Source organism: Chlorocebus sabaeus, chromosome 4 (genome assembly GCF_047675955.1).
Source record: "Chlorocebus sabaeus isolate Y175 chromosome 4, mChlSab1.0.hap1, whole genome shotgun sequence".
Taxonomy (NCBI): Eukaryota; Metazoa; Chordata; class Mammalia; order Primates; family Cercopithecidae; genus Chlorocebus; species Chlorocebus sabaeus.
This window is the reverse complement of record NC_132907.1, coordinates 83,364,345-83,379,332: the sequence shown is the minus strand read 5'-3', so window position 1 is coordinate 83,379,332 and position 14,988 is coordinate 83,364,345. Positions and strand designations below refer to the sequence as shown.

General features: G+C 39.2%; 1 protein-coding gene across 4 annotated transcripts in view; it reads right to left on the bottom strand.

Annotated features, from left to right (window-relative positions):
- Window positions 1–14,988, bottom strand: part of CTNND2 (catenin delta 2) — a 928,193-nt gene that overhangs the window by 112,418 nt on the left and 800,787 nt on the right. For all 4 annotated transcript variants that reach the window (XM_007961220.3, XM_007961217.3, XM_007961219.3 and 1 more), the window contains one exon: window positions 13,068–13,241. In XM_007961220.3, coding sequence (XP_007959411.2) covers window positions 13,068–13,241 — 174 coding nt within the window. The remainder of the gene's footprint in view (window positions 1–13,067; window positions 13,242–14,988) is intronic.

Sequence of the window (14,988 nt, the reverse complement as noted above, 5' to 3'; positions counted from 1 at the left end):
CTTCTTCCTGGGGAGAGGCTCAGGCCACTATTTGACCCAAAGAAGTGTTGTCAGCATGGGACAGAGAAGAAGCAGCAAGCATGTATTGTCTAAGGCTAGAGGGCACAGATCCAGGTAAAAGATGGAATATATTTGAAAGATAATTAGAACAGGGAGAAAATAATTTGCCCTCTCCCTAGTCAATACAGAGCCTCCATGCTGGGGAAATAAAGGATGCAGTTTGGAGAGGAAGCAAGAGATGCGGCAGCACTGTGGGGGCTGCAACCTGATCCCTGGAGTCCTCCTGGACAAGCCCCCTCCATGGATAAGGGAACTGAGTATGACATCCCCCTTGAAGATGGGAGAATGGAAAGTCCACAGCTCGGCTGCCCTTCCTGGAGGACAGCAGTGGCTGAGCAAGACTCAGCCAAGTGTCCTGTACCATCCCAGGATGGGGGCCACAGGGTAGGAACAGTGACGTTGCTTGCTGGGCTGGGAAGGGCTGGGAGGATTCGTGTAGCCCCAGGGTGGCAAGGGGTAGCTGCTGAGGGTGGTCTTGAATGGGCGGGGTGTGTAGGTTAGCTGAGGAGGAGAAATGAAGAACTCAGGGCTGCAGAGGGGTTACTTGGCCAGGAGGGAGGAGACACATCAGTGGAGCACATGGTGGGAGCAGACGGTGCCTCTCTGGATTAAGGAGAGGAGGTGGTTGCATCTCAGGGGAGCTCAAAACAGATGGAGGCAGGTGTGGGCCAAGAGAGGACCCTGGACCGGAGATGGTCCAATCACCAATCACCACATCCTGGAGAAGAGGCCGCATAGAACAGAGTCGATTCCACACGGAGAAAATGGACACCGCACCCTCATCCTCTGTGCAGGACTATACTGGTAAGACCCCCAAGTTTAGCATCAACTGCAGGGGCAGGAGAGGATGAAGGTGAGGAACATAAATGTGGCCACGCTTGAAGCCTGACGGGACTGGGAAACAGCTGAATTTGACTGGGTTTGCCTAGAAATGTTGAGATTCACATTTCTTTCCTTTCTATTTTTGGCATCGGGCAAATGAGGGCTCAGAGATGAACCTGAAGAGAATTAACAAAGACACTTGCACACAAGTTTGTGTCCCATGAAATTCGTAGTTGTATGTATTGAGAATTTGGTAACAAAGAGAAGTCAATAACTTTTAACCCTTTAAGGCCAGGCTGCCTCATTCTAATGTGGATTTCCAGGGACTTGACTTTTACAAATTCCAGCCCAGTTATAAATACAACTGATGGCTGTAATTTTTCCAAAGAGTTCCTCCTTGCTGAAACTGAGGTGATTCTATGAAGACTGATTTGTTCCTGAAGGGAGATTAATACTATAATTTAACTTTTCCTCATTGAAATCCTAATAATTTGCTAAGTTACAATGACAGTGTTTTCCTTTAAGTACTAAATATTCTCATCTGAGGCTGAACCCATTATAGTGCTAAAATTCTGAATTTGTTGATTAATTCTCTATATTCTAAAAGTACTCTTGTGTTAGAAGTACAGTCTGCAATTAAATGACTGTCAGTTAAACGATCATTTGTCCATTAACTTTCTTTATCAAATTAGCCATTTCCTCACTTTTTCTTTTAACAAGGTAAAGTCAAATTTTAAAATCAAACTCTTCCAATGAAAAATACAGACAATGAAATTTGGTACAAATGGCATGTAATTCCTAAATTTGTTTCTGAATTTATTTACGATACCAAGGTGTCTCATTCCCATGACAAGAGGGTAGGAAACACCTCCTGCACTGAAAAACTTATTTAATTAGTCTTATTTTTACCAGTTTACTATAAAAACAATGCACAAAATATTAGGCAATGACATGGCTTTTGCTGTATGCCCCAGATTATTGTCTCTAGACTGGATTAGTATTTGAATTATCAGATTCTCCCAGCTGCAAAAGAACTCTGCTTGGTTCCTGCTCTACGATTTATGAAATAATGGGGTGGTATTAGCACAAGGTCCTTCAAACGATGGGGTTACTCTGCAATGGACACAGAAGTCAGGTGTTGGCTCTTCACATCCAGAGTTACATTATAGATTTACATATCTTTGTTTTCAAAATTTCAAAATCTATTTTGAAAACTGGTATCTCTAGTCAAGATGACTAGTGAAGAATTCCAATCTGTTAGTAAAGAAATAAATCAATTTAATAAATACAAATTTTGGTTAAGGCAATGGCAACTATTGCATGTTTACTGTTTTTTGTTGTTGTTTCTTTGTCTGAATTTTAAAAATGTAAGTCAAGTGAGGGCAAAGACTGAATTTTAGCCCATGTGTTAATGCAATGCTCAAAATACTAATGTACAGGCAAGATAATTTTCTGGGGGGGAAAAGCATTTAGATGTGCTTTTGTAGTAAGAACAAACAAAGAAGGTCAAGCTCAAGTAAAAGTGACCCAGAGGAAGCATTCACTGAAGAGACTGGAAGAAGCATTCCCCAACTCTCAAGCTATCTCAAGGACCAGTAATTTTCAATTAAAAAATTTCTTTTAAAAAGGCAACTTTCTGAACATGAAAAGGTTTTTTCTTCGTTTGTTTTCACTGTGAATGTAATCAAACATTAGAGATGTCATCCTTGTGTGCAACTGGCATCTAGAAATGCCTTCTGGGGAACTAAATACAACTCCGTTAAATGATAGACAGTGCATGGTATGAGACTCAGGCTGCCTCAGACTTATTCAGAGGCCCCTGTGTGTTCCTTAGTAACAGTGATGCATGAATACACCATTGAGAAGGGGGAACTGACCACAGTGGAGGTCCAAAATGAAACTGCTCACACTGCTACCCTCTAAGCAAGAGTGGTGGTTGAGAGGTGCAGGCTCTGAGCCACTGCATTCACAGACATGGAAGATTTGGTGATTGTTTATCCAATTTAGGAAAATAAAATTAATTCAGTTGTCTCTTGTTCTAAGTCAATAGGCACTAAGTCAGAAAACTTTTCCTCTACATAGTTTTTTTTTTTTTTTCCTCTTTAAACATAATGTCTCACAGGTGAAGTGATCTGGACTTCATGTTTTTCTTTTGGAACCAGAAAACATGCCCTTTTTGGAATATTAAGCAATTTCTTTCTTTTGGTTAGGGGGAGGGAGAAATCTGAAATTTATCTTTAGGGCACAGTTTGGAGGGGCGCTGTTGATAAGCCTTTCAGTCTTGCAACTATAAGGCAAATTTTTTGCTGAAGTCTTAGGTAGTAAGTTAACTACAGTGCAATTTTTTTTTACTAAGACAGTGTGTTTTATTTTCTAACAGTATAGTATAAATCAAACATATTAGCGAATTATTTAGGAGACAGAATTTTGTTTTTCTTGGATCTGAATTTAGATGACCTTACTGCAAATTATTACTGATTGTTGGTAGGGGATGAGTTTATGAAGACATTTGTGTATTAAAGGCTAGGAGCTGAGCCCAGACTATGAGAAGGGACATAGACCTGTGATCCTGACTTTCATAAGAGAACATATGTTGTTATGAACTTGTGTTTTTACTGCTGTTTTTTTTTGTTTTTTTTTTTTTGCTTCCTGCTGGTGGATAGTGATGACAACAGCAGTCTTCTAAGTCACAAAATGAAGATGGCAGAACAGCTATCAGCATGGGTGAATTAATTCGTGGAGGAGAACTTCTGCCTTAACCTGCTCTTAACTGTGACATCAGGAGAAAATAACTTACCTCGTTTGGGTATTTGCATATTTGGGAGTCTCTTTGTTACAGCAGTTAGCACTCTCCTAAATAATACTATGCTAGTGTACTAAAATAAACTCTCAATCATGGAATCCTAGCCCTAAGGCTTTAACAAGCAATGCTGGAAGTGTGCTTCCTCACCTCCGCCACGTCGTTGAAAAAATAACCTCATGGATGGCCCTGTGCCAGCATGTACTCCTATAGCTGCATCTGTAATGGATTTTGTAGATGCTTTGTTTACATGTTTATCATATTGTAAGGGAAGAGACCAAGTCATCTTCATCCATTTATCTCAACTGTCTTGTCTTTTTTGGTCCACAGTTGGAGATTTTAAAATGTTTAATTGATGAAAAAAGATGTTGGGTTGATTTACAGCATCAAGTCTGATGATTTTACAACAGCATTCTGCACGGAGGGGAACTATGCAAAAAGGATCAGAGCCACTGAAATTACTAAGGAGGCCAAAAAATTCGAACCACCTCCACAAAACTACTGCTAGGGTTTACAATGGTCACACAGCTGGGCACAGTGGCTCATGCCTGTAATCCTAGCACTTTTGGAGGCCAAGGTGGGTGGATCACTTGAGGCCAGGAGTTGGAGACCAGCCTGGCCAATATGGCAAAACTCTATCTTTACTAAAAATACAAAAATCAGCTGGGCACGGTTTCAGGCTCCTGTAATATCAGCTCCTTGGGAGGCTGAGGCAGGAGAATCCCTTGAATGAGGGAGGCGGAGGTTGCAGTGAGCCAAGATCCCACCACCGCACACAAGCCTGGGTGACAGAACAAACCTCTGTCTCTAAATAAATAAATAAATAAAATGGTTATATGCCCCTTTGGGAGTGATAAATAAATAAATAAATAAAATGGTTATATGCCCCTTTGGGAGTGTGTTCTAAAGTCAGAAAAATCCCTTCATTCTGGGGCCCCTGGTGTGGTGCTAGAACCTTTGACTCAGGGCTTATGAATACTTGTTTGTCTCCAGGACTGAAGCACAGAATATCGAGGTGGCATGTCTTGAGCCACCATAGTGCTGATCATGCTATGTCAATTCATCTAAGTTCTTATGTTAGAATTTCTCTGTGAAGTGACTGCTCAGGTGACAGGTTAGCCCACGTCTTCAACTGGGCTGAAAAAGGGTTTCATGTACAGGTAGTTTTACAAGTGCTCTCAGTGCAATTGGTGGACTAGGACTTCCCATTAGGGCAGGAGTCCACAACCCCTGGAGTTCCTAACTCCTGTTAGGAACTGGGCCGCACAGTAGGAGGTGAGCAGTGGGTGAGTGAGCATTACCGCCTGAGCTCCACCTCCTGTCAGATCTGCAGCAGCATTCGATTCTCATAGGAGCACAAACCCTATTGTGAACTGTGCATATGAAAGATCTAGGTTGCACGCTCCTTATGAGACTCTTATGCCTGATGATCTGAGGTGGAACAGTTTCATTTCAAAACTATTCCTCACCCCATCAGACCCATGGAAAAGTTGTCTTCCATGAAACTGGTTACCAGTGCCAAAATGTTAGGGACCACTGCTTTAGGGATAGTCTGTGTCTGCTAGACACCAAACTAATAATCAGCTTAATATAATTTAAGATATGATTGAGCCCAATAGGTTCAGCGGTTTTTTTTTTTTTTTTTTTTTTTTAATAGATAATGCCTCCCTGTCTTCTCGCTGGCATTGTTGCTGATGAGAAATCTGCCGTCTTCCTTATCTTGTATGGAACATGTCTTTTCTTCCTCTGGATGCTTTGAAGATCTTTTTATGCTGACTTTGAGCAATCTGATTCTGATGCACCTTGGTTTTGTTTCTTCATGTTCCTTGTGCTTGAGGTTAAGCTGCTTTGATCTGTGAATGTATGAGTTTCATTAAATTTGGGAAATTTTCAATCATTATTTTTTCAAAACTTTTTTTCCGTTCTCTTCCTCCTTTCTCTGTCCTCTCATTGGGGTACTCAAACTACATCTATATCAGGCCAGTCGACACCCACAGATGAGCTGTATCTTTCTTTTTTCTTTCTGCGTTTCATTCTGGATAGCTTCTATTGTCTTTGTGTTCACTGATCTTTTCTTCTGTAATGTTTAATGTGCTGTTAATCACATCCTATGCATTTTTCCTTTCAGACACTGCATTTCAGACTCCAGAGGGTTTATTTGAGTCTTTTATACATTTTCCATGTGTAACTTTTTAAATGTTTTGAACACATGGAATACAGTTATAATAACTGCCTATTTGATAATTTTAACATCTGTCAGTTCTGAGTTAGCTTTCATTGATTTTTCTCCTTTTTATGGATTGCATTTGCTATTTACTTGCAGGATAGTTTTCAGATGTATGCCAGACATTCTCGATTTTAATTTGTTGGGTGCTGAATATTTTTGTATTCCTATGGATATCTTAAAACTTTGTCCTAGGATGCAGTTAGTTTACCTGGAAACTGTTGATCCTTTTGGGTCTAAGTTAAGATTTGATAGGAAAGACTAGAGCACGGTTAGTCCAGGGCTAATGATTCCTCTGTATTGAGGCAAGGCTCCACTGAGTATTCTCCCCAGTGGTCCATGGATTATGAGATTTTCTTCTCTGGCTCTTGGGAACATGCACTATATGCACCCCCATGTGAGTGTCCAATTTCATTCTCCCTAACAATTTCAGGTGCTTCTTTCCCAGACTTGGGTATTTGCCTCACACACATGTGCTAAGAGTTCTCTGTTGATGTTTAAGGGGAGTCCTCTGCACATCTCTAGGGTTCTGTGTGTGAGTCTCTCCTCTTTGATACCTTGTCCTATGAACTCTGATCACTTTGATATCTCCAGATTCCCAGATCCATCTCCTCAACATAGTGAGTCTATCGAGATCCCCCTGGTCCCTCAATCTTCGTGCCATGGCTTGGAAACTCTCTCTCCAGGTGGTGAGCTGAGACAATCAGAGGACTCACCTTCTTTTGTTTCCTGTCTTTCAGAGATCATTGTCCTTTGTTGACTAATGTCTAGTGTCTTACTAAAAACCCCAGTGTTTCACATATGTCTTTTCTTTGTTGTTGTTTTTCCTTGAAGAAAGGTAAATTTGAACCTTGTCATTCCATCTTGGCATCTTGGCTGGAAGTGGAAATCCCTCTGGTTCAGCTGTTTCTACAACTTTAAAGTTCTGTAATTTAGAACTTTAGAAATCAGATCATCCAATGATAGTACTAAAATTAATGCAAAACTATTAAAAATGGGTTTTCTCCATTTATCAATTTGGATGCATATGACATTTGCAACATAGATGAGATCTTTGTTATCAGTACTGCTTCTCGGGTCTTGTAGGGAAGAAATCACTGAGTCCTGTGATTAGGACCAGTGACTTGGTTGTGGCCGTGCTCCTCCCGTCTCCTGCTCCATAGAGTGGGTCTGTTGTCCTGCAACAGACTGGTCATTGCCTGTGTCTGAGTGTTCCGTCTCCAGGACACTGCTGATTGGACAGGGTGCTCTGATCACCTCTGTGTTTATACTGGCCTAGTTTCTAATTGATTAGGCATGATGCTTCGTATTCCATTTTCATCAGTCTTTCAAAACTCTGTTTCTTTACATTTAAATCTAAAGCTTGGCATCACACCATTAACTAGAACAAAGACAAGTCACTTTGTCTTACACGATAAAGCATGATTCTCAACTTGCATTTGATGGACTCCACTAATCTGCCCTGGTTCACTTTTACGTGATACACTACCTACTAAGTTACATTCAGGGTCTTTCTCAAGGCTGTTATCTCTCTCTCTCTAAGGACAAGTCTCCAATTTCCCAGTTCTCCTACATTTTTTATTCATTTGGGGCACACGGCCAGAGATTCTGTTTCCTTCTTCACTAAGTCCATGTTGCTATTACATTAGCTCATTAAATATTAATAGATTAACATCCAAGTATCTCTTGTTCTGTCTTATTTTTTAAATAAATGGCAAATAACAGATGCTTTGAAAAGAGTCACACTTTAGGAGGAAAACTGAGTGTACAAAGATTTTAAAATGTTTGACTTCATAGCAAGTACAGATATATCTTTCTACAGTTCAAATCCTGGGTTTCCATAAAGCTCAAGTACAATAGAAATAATCCATAAATGGGAGTCAAAAGAACATTCGTTCACATTTTGGAAATCTTCAAAGCACTATATCCAATTGTTTTAATATTCTGCAACAAACAAAATCATTATACTATAAATGAGAAAAAGGTAACTGAAGCCCATGTCGGCAATGAAAAACATGTATCACTTTGCTTCTGCCATAATAACATTATGTTTTTCTGATGCTCATAAACCAAGTAATGAGTGTTTTAAAGTTTAAAAAGTGTTTGGGGCCATTATGAATATCTAGTTTGCTAGTCAATTTGTCACAGAAAAAGAGTGTGCATGATCTTCCTATAAAGAGAAATTATTGTTTTAGATGATGAGGTCTATAAAAAGCCATCTCCGTGCAAAATTAAAGTATTTTACCTCTACATTTCTGTTTTTGTTGGGTCATAAAAAGTTAAGAACACTAAAGAAATACCACTAAATTTTAACAGTTGCTATAAAAATGCATTCTTTGAATTCTAGAGTTCAGATGGTAACACTATATGCTGTTGTGTATCCTAACTCAATCTTTTAATAATTCAAGATTTTTTTTCTGAAATCATCTTTTTAAAAGTAAGCATTTATCTGCTTGGTTTCTGGACAAGTCATCCTTTGTCTTCTTGAAATTATAATAATTTATCATTGCTTGGCTTAATGACAATCTTCTCAAATCTTCCTTGAGAATTGTCCACTTGCTTGTCCCATGAAATATGGAAAATTAGTAAATTATGCAAAAGATGATGATGTGACTGATCCCCATGTGCGTATCTGTATTTTGATATGAAATTTCTTATGCATGTGTGTGTATATATATATATATATTTAAAACTACTCCCAAATATTCCTTAGCAGCCCCTTGTCATGCCTGAGAACTATTCCATTATCTAGAATTATTAGGGAAGCAGTGCTTCTCATAAGCAAGACTGACATCCTAAGAGGCAAAATTCTACTTTAACCATTGGGATGGAAATCTTTCGCAAATGCTTTCTGTCTTCTAAAATTACTAGTAATAACAGTTTCTTGATGAGAGAGGGCCAACTTTATGACTCTCAGAATAGATGGAACAGCCATGACATTAAATGGTCTCTGACAGTTTTTCTTTCTTGCATTCTTTAACTCAGTTTTTCTAACTCCTCTGTCTTTTCTCTTTGCCACCACAGTATCTACTCTCCCTCCTTATGATGGTCTATGTGTCTGCTTACAAGAGTTCTTCCTTTTTTTTTTTTTTTTGAGATAGAGTCTCACTCTGTCACCAAGCTGGAGTGCAGTGGCGTGATCTCAGCTCACTGCAATCTCCACCTCCCAGGTTTAAGCGATTCTCCTGCCTCAGCCTCCTGAGTAGCTGGGACTACAGGCACGTGCCACCATGCTCAGCTATTTAATAGAGACAGGGCCAGGATGATCTTGATCTCTTGACCTCGTGATCCATCCACCTCGGCCTCCCAAACTGCTGGGATTACAGGTGTGAGCCACTGCAACTGGCCAGTTCTTGCATTTTTCAACATGTTGACTGAAGTCCAGTATGGACTGGGAAATCTATGGTCGTCATTGTTAAGCTTTGTCTAAGACAGAACAGCTTCTGTTATGCTGACTTTGACTATTCTAGACCCTTCTGCCTTTTTCCTAGTAGTCTCCACTCTCTTAGCAGTAGAGAAATTTACCAAAGAAATGCCCTCCGGATATGTGGGATAACTGTGCTGAACTAATGCAGATTAATTGTGCTAGAAACAGTAAGATGCTATTGCCAGAAAATTTTAAGAATTATCATGCTTCTTCCATAATTCCCATTATGTAAAGTAGAAGAGAATCTTAAAATATAAAAATAGTAAACTCTTTTTAAACTCGTCATTTTCTTACTCTACACACCTAAAGACCCACACATATCTAAGCAGTTCTTGCAGCTGATCTGGGTGCCCCTGAGATACAGAACTTGGAAACTTAGAAATCTCAGCACAGTAGGAACTGCAGAACTGGCCCTTTGCTACTGAACTCTGCAACTTGCAAAACACTGTTCAGTCTGAACACTGAAAAGAAAATGGTTCTCTCATAACTTCTTTCTACCAGTTTTACATTGTATTGACAGTATATTGCCAGCTGAACCAAAGAATCAAAATATCATAAAATGTGACCATCTGAGGATGGCCTGGAACATAATATGCGCTACTAAATTCTTATTGACTAGTAGACATTAACAAATAGAAAACACTGCGATCCTCAAGGAAGACATGTAGACATAGATAGCAGTTGAGATAAATGCTCACATTTGAATTATTTCTCTCAGCCAAGCACCGGGGTAGGCAGTGGGCTCGAAAGAGATAAATGGGGCTCGGTCTGCCCATAAGGGGCGTACAGACCAAATTCTCTTCCAGAGGACAGTCTTAGCAGCTCAGAAGGAATCATTGTATGAAAGAAAGATTAGTGTTACTGATCCTTAAATTTGGTGTTTAGATGTGGTACAGTTCTTTGTACTTTAACATGTCTTTTTATCTGTCTGCTTTTAGGATATTTTTTCTTTGTTACTAATTTTGAGCAATATGATTAAAAGACACCTTGGTATTGTTTCTTCATGTTTTCTGTGCCGGGGGCTCCTTGAGCTGCTTAGATCTGTGAGTTCATAGTTTTCATTAGATTTGGAAAATTCTCAACCATTATTTTTTAAAATATTTTTTCTGTTCTCTTTCTCTTCTCATTTGAGGACTCCATTTACACACATATGAGGTCACTTGAAGCTCACTGATGCACTATACCTCTTTTCTTCTTTTTTCTTTGTGTTTCATTTTGGATCATTCCTACTGCTGTCTTCAAGTTCACTAATCTTTTATTCTGTAATCTTATAATCTAATGTTAATCCCATTCCACATAGTTTTTGTTCAGGCATATTATATTATATTATATTTATTATACTTTAAGTTCTGGGATACATGTGCAGAAAGTGCAGGTTTGTTACATAGGTATACACATACCATGGTGGTTTGCTGCACCATCAACCGATATCTACATTAGGTATTTCTCCTAATGCTATCCCTCTCCTAGCCCCAGACCCCCACCGACAGGTCCCAGTGTGTGATGTTCCCCTCCCTGTGTCCATGTGCTCTCATTGTTCAATTCCCACTTATGAGTGAGTACATGTGGTATTTGGTTTTCTGTTCCTGTGTTAGTTTGCTGAGAATGATGGTTTCCAGCTCCATCCACGTCCCTGCAGAGGTAATGAACTCATCCTTTTTTATGGCTGCATAGTATTCCATGGTATATATGAGGCATTATATTTTAATTCTAGAAGCTTGAGTTTGTTCTTTTGTATATTTTTCTTATTTCTACTTTTTGAACATATGGAATATGGAGTTTAAAGGTTGAAGTCTTATACTCAAAATCTTCTAGAGCCCAAAGATATTTCTCCACTTTTAAGTTGTTATGATTACATGATAATGACATAAGTATTTCTCAAGGAAAGTGATAATTGATAAAAAAAAAAAAAAGTAAAGGAAGAGAGAAAGAAGAGAGAGATGGGGTGGGCGGGGAGAGGGGGAGAGAGAGAGAGAGAGAGACAGAGAGAAACAACATCTTAAGATGACACACCTGATTTGCCACCATCTAGATCTTTGTGTCTTAGCCAGGCTGATGCCTGAAGCCCAGAGCCCATTTCCCTGTACCCGTCTAGTTAGTGCTGCATGGCAGGGGAGCTGGGTAGGGTCTTTTAGCTCATGAGCATGTGAGTGCTCATGGGCCATACAGTGTTTTGGCCTATGACATCTCGCTACCATCGTTGCATCCAGTGTTCTGATTGATGTACATGATGTAGAGTGAGGCAGCCCTGATTTTCTCTGCAGATGACACATCTGAGACACAGTGACGTGCTGTAGTTTGCCCAGGCTCACCATGCTCAGAAAAGGTAGAGCCTCAGTTTGAATTACGATGTGAATCAAAGCTTCCTAGATCACGCTAAATTTGGAGAGACATAAGATGTAAGGCCTCGTTCCAGGAAGTGATTTCCATTAGTATCTCTTCTCCTCCTTTAAGACTACGCTCCGGATGTCTACCGGGTGCAACTCTGCTTTTGAAGCTTTTCTCTACCAATCTCTGGTTGCAAGCAAGAGATGTGTACAACTCTAGGGCTGCCTATGGGCAGGGTGTAGAAAAGGGCTAATTATGTCCATTCCTAAGACTCTTCGGAGAAGAAGTGGGTCTGGCCATAGGGCAGCGGCCAGCTCTGTAGGAAGAATTGTCAGGGCCTGGGGCCCATGAGCTGGGATGGCACTTGAGAAAGAAGGAAGTCCTGTAGCTTGGACTGCAGCAATGGAAACAAAGGATGACAGAGAGAGAATGACAAGGCGGCAGACATCCAAAGGAATAAGCAAAGGGAAGGGTGTAGTTACATAATGTTGAGACCAGGGTGTGGTGTGTGTGTCACATCTACAGCTTTGAGCTTCTGAACGTTATCTGTATCTGTGTGTATATGTTCACATGGTTTGGATGAAAATAAATGTCAAGGAAAGGAGTGATTGATGAATATGCCACACCCCAGGATTTGGTATGAAATGAATGGATCATGCATGACAGAAGTGCAAACTTTCTCTCTTGGTATTCTCCCCACCCGTCCTCATTCTTCTAAGAGGTCACACTTTTTTATGCAACAAAGCAAGTTAGCGCACTGGTGACCAGACTCAGGAATTGCTTACTAAGCTGAATCTCTTTTTGCCCAAAATGAGTGTTATGAAAATCAATCAGGAACAGTGTCAGTTTATAAGGACTCAGAGAAAAAGGCCATTCTAATCTCCTCTCCAATAATCTATTTAACACTTTTGCCAAAGTCAACCAACAATACTATTCTTCTCCGTAAGCCCATGCTTTAAAAACATAAGGGGCTCTTTTCTTTTCTTTTGGGACTGGGACCCGGTACATTCGAAGTGTTCACATGGGGTTTGACAGTTGTTTGAGTATTAACTCCCTTTCCCGTTAATGATAGTGCTTTGAAAAAATGTTAACCTGTCACAATCTCCACTGAAAACAAAGTAGCTCAGCTACACGAATAGAATGAAAAACATTTCACAGCATTTTCAGTGACTATCATCACATCTAGTTCTCTCTGTTTGTAGCGATCTTTAAGGACCCCTGAGCCTTTCAGACGAATTTTTAAAAGGAATACATTTCCAAGTAAAACAGTTCAATATAAATGATTTTTTCTCTAACATCCTAGAAATCTTTATTAGAATTGCGTTTCTCAAAACTGGACTTGTATTGATATCTGAGGAGCTGCTCATAACTCCAGAATTCTTTTTATTGTAATGAACTGGCCATACCTTCCAGCTCCCTGCAGCCAAGTTCTGCAGGGCGCCTGCCGCCCCTTCCAGCGTGTCTGGATTTGAGCACTCAGAGAGCAGTGTGAGGTAGGGTTTGACTATTGATGGGTGCCACAGCATCTGGATCCCTTTTGGTGGTTCAGCACAGTCTGGAAGAGGTCCTACTCCATCCCACTGGTGGAAGAAAAACAAGAGAGCAAACATCTTTAACATCTTTATGCTTCCCAACATTGCCTTCCTCAAGCATTACAGGTGAAAACAAAAGCAGAGCATTATCACATTTGCCGAACATAGACTGCATGGAGGCTACTGCATCAGCAGTCCAGGGATCACTAAAAGTGGAAGCCATTCCTGCCCAGCGAGAGCTTGGGATCGAGGGTGGAGGGCGGGTTGGCGTATGCACACAAGAGAATGTAACTGGCAGAAGAAGTGGATAAGCTCTCCAAGAATGATTCTAACATGTTGCTGTAGGAAGGAAGGGGAAGACATGAATTAATTTTAATTTTGATTGAGCAGTTTGGAAGAAGGATAAAGATCAAAGTAGCATATTTTATAGTAAGCATACTACAGGTGTTGCGTAACAGTTACCGACAATCAAATGCCCTTACTTCTTGTGCATAATCGTTAATGTGATAAACTCCTATATAATTTGTTACATACATACAAACTGGGTTCTATTGTTGCATCTAACAAATGACAAAATTGATAAAAGAGAGAAAACTGCTATGGTTTATTAGACACATTGACATGAGCTATAGGCAAATCTAGATCTTAGAGCAATCATGATAGTTTAGTTTGCTTTGATTTGAATCTAATGAATAACAGGATAATGTGTAATTCAAAATTAATTACCCATAATTTAGAAATTATGGCTTACATGCACAAAGGAATACCAGTCAACCATTAAGAATGATACTTATGAAGACTATGTAACAACTTGGACAAATTATAACAATAAAAGTTAAATGATCAAAGCAGGATGCAAAGTAGTATGGGATTTGCACATTATACCAAGTAAAATGCATCATAAAACACCTGTAATTATCATAAAAATTTATTAATACAATGTCTTTTTCTCTACATTTCAAACTTCCTGTTCTATTACTCTTACAATTTAAAACATACTAAAAATTAAAATAATGATTCTGATCTTTGATTACACAAAGGCTTTGTCTTTTGTGAAAATAAAGAGTATAATAAAGTTAGAAATGAAAGATGCTATGCTTGTAGAAAAAAATACACATATTCAGTTCTGAGAAAAATCACAGTAAAATAAAACAATTTCTTTATAATTTTAGTGTGAGAAAATGAAGATATTTAGCTCATTAGTGTTTATGAATGATTACTTAAAAATACACTATAAATGACACATGCTAAACATACTTGCAGATATTTTATGTACATACATATATGTGCATGTATATATATGTGTGTGTATAAATATGAAAAACAAAACCATATTTCTGAATGTAAGTTCCTTAATTCTGAAAGTTTTACTGCAAGAAAATACATGCTTACTTTGCATCCTTGCAATATAAAAACAGAAAAGTGGATAGAGATGGCTGTTGATACAAATAGTTTCAAAAACTTCATTATTTATTTCCTGAAATAAGCTAAACTGCATGTCTTCTTTTCATCAATAATGATACAGCTTAGTTTAAATCAAGGGTCAAGCTCAGAGATGAACGACATCCCATTAAAGGTCATTTTCAATGAACATGTCACTCAATTTTAACTTTGTAACAAGGACACTCAGCGTGGGAAGCTTCCTGTCCTTTTAACCAAAGCCACTTCCTAACTATTCAAAGATGACTTTGCACCTGTGAACAGCCTATCAATAAAACCAATACATCTCCTTTAAATTAAAAAAAGAAGGAAGTGAACTAGCCTTGTCACATTGCTCCTAGTTCATTATTTGATC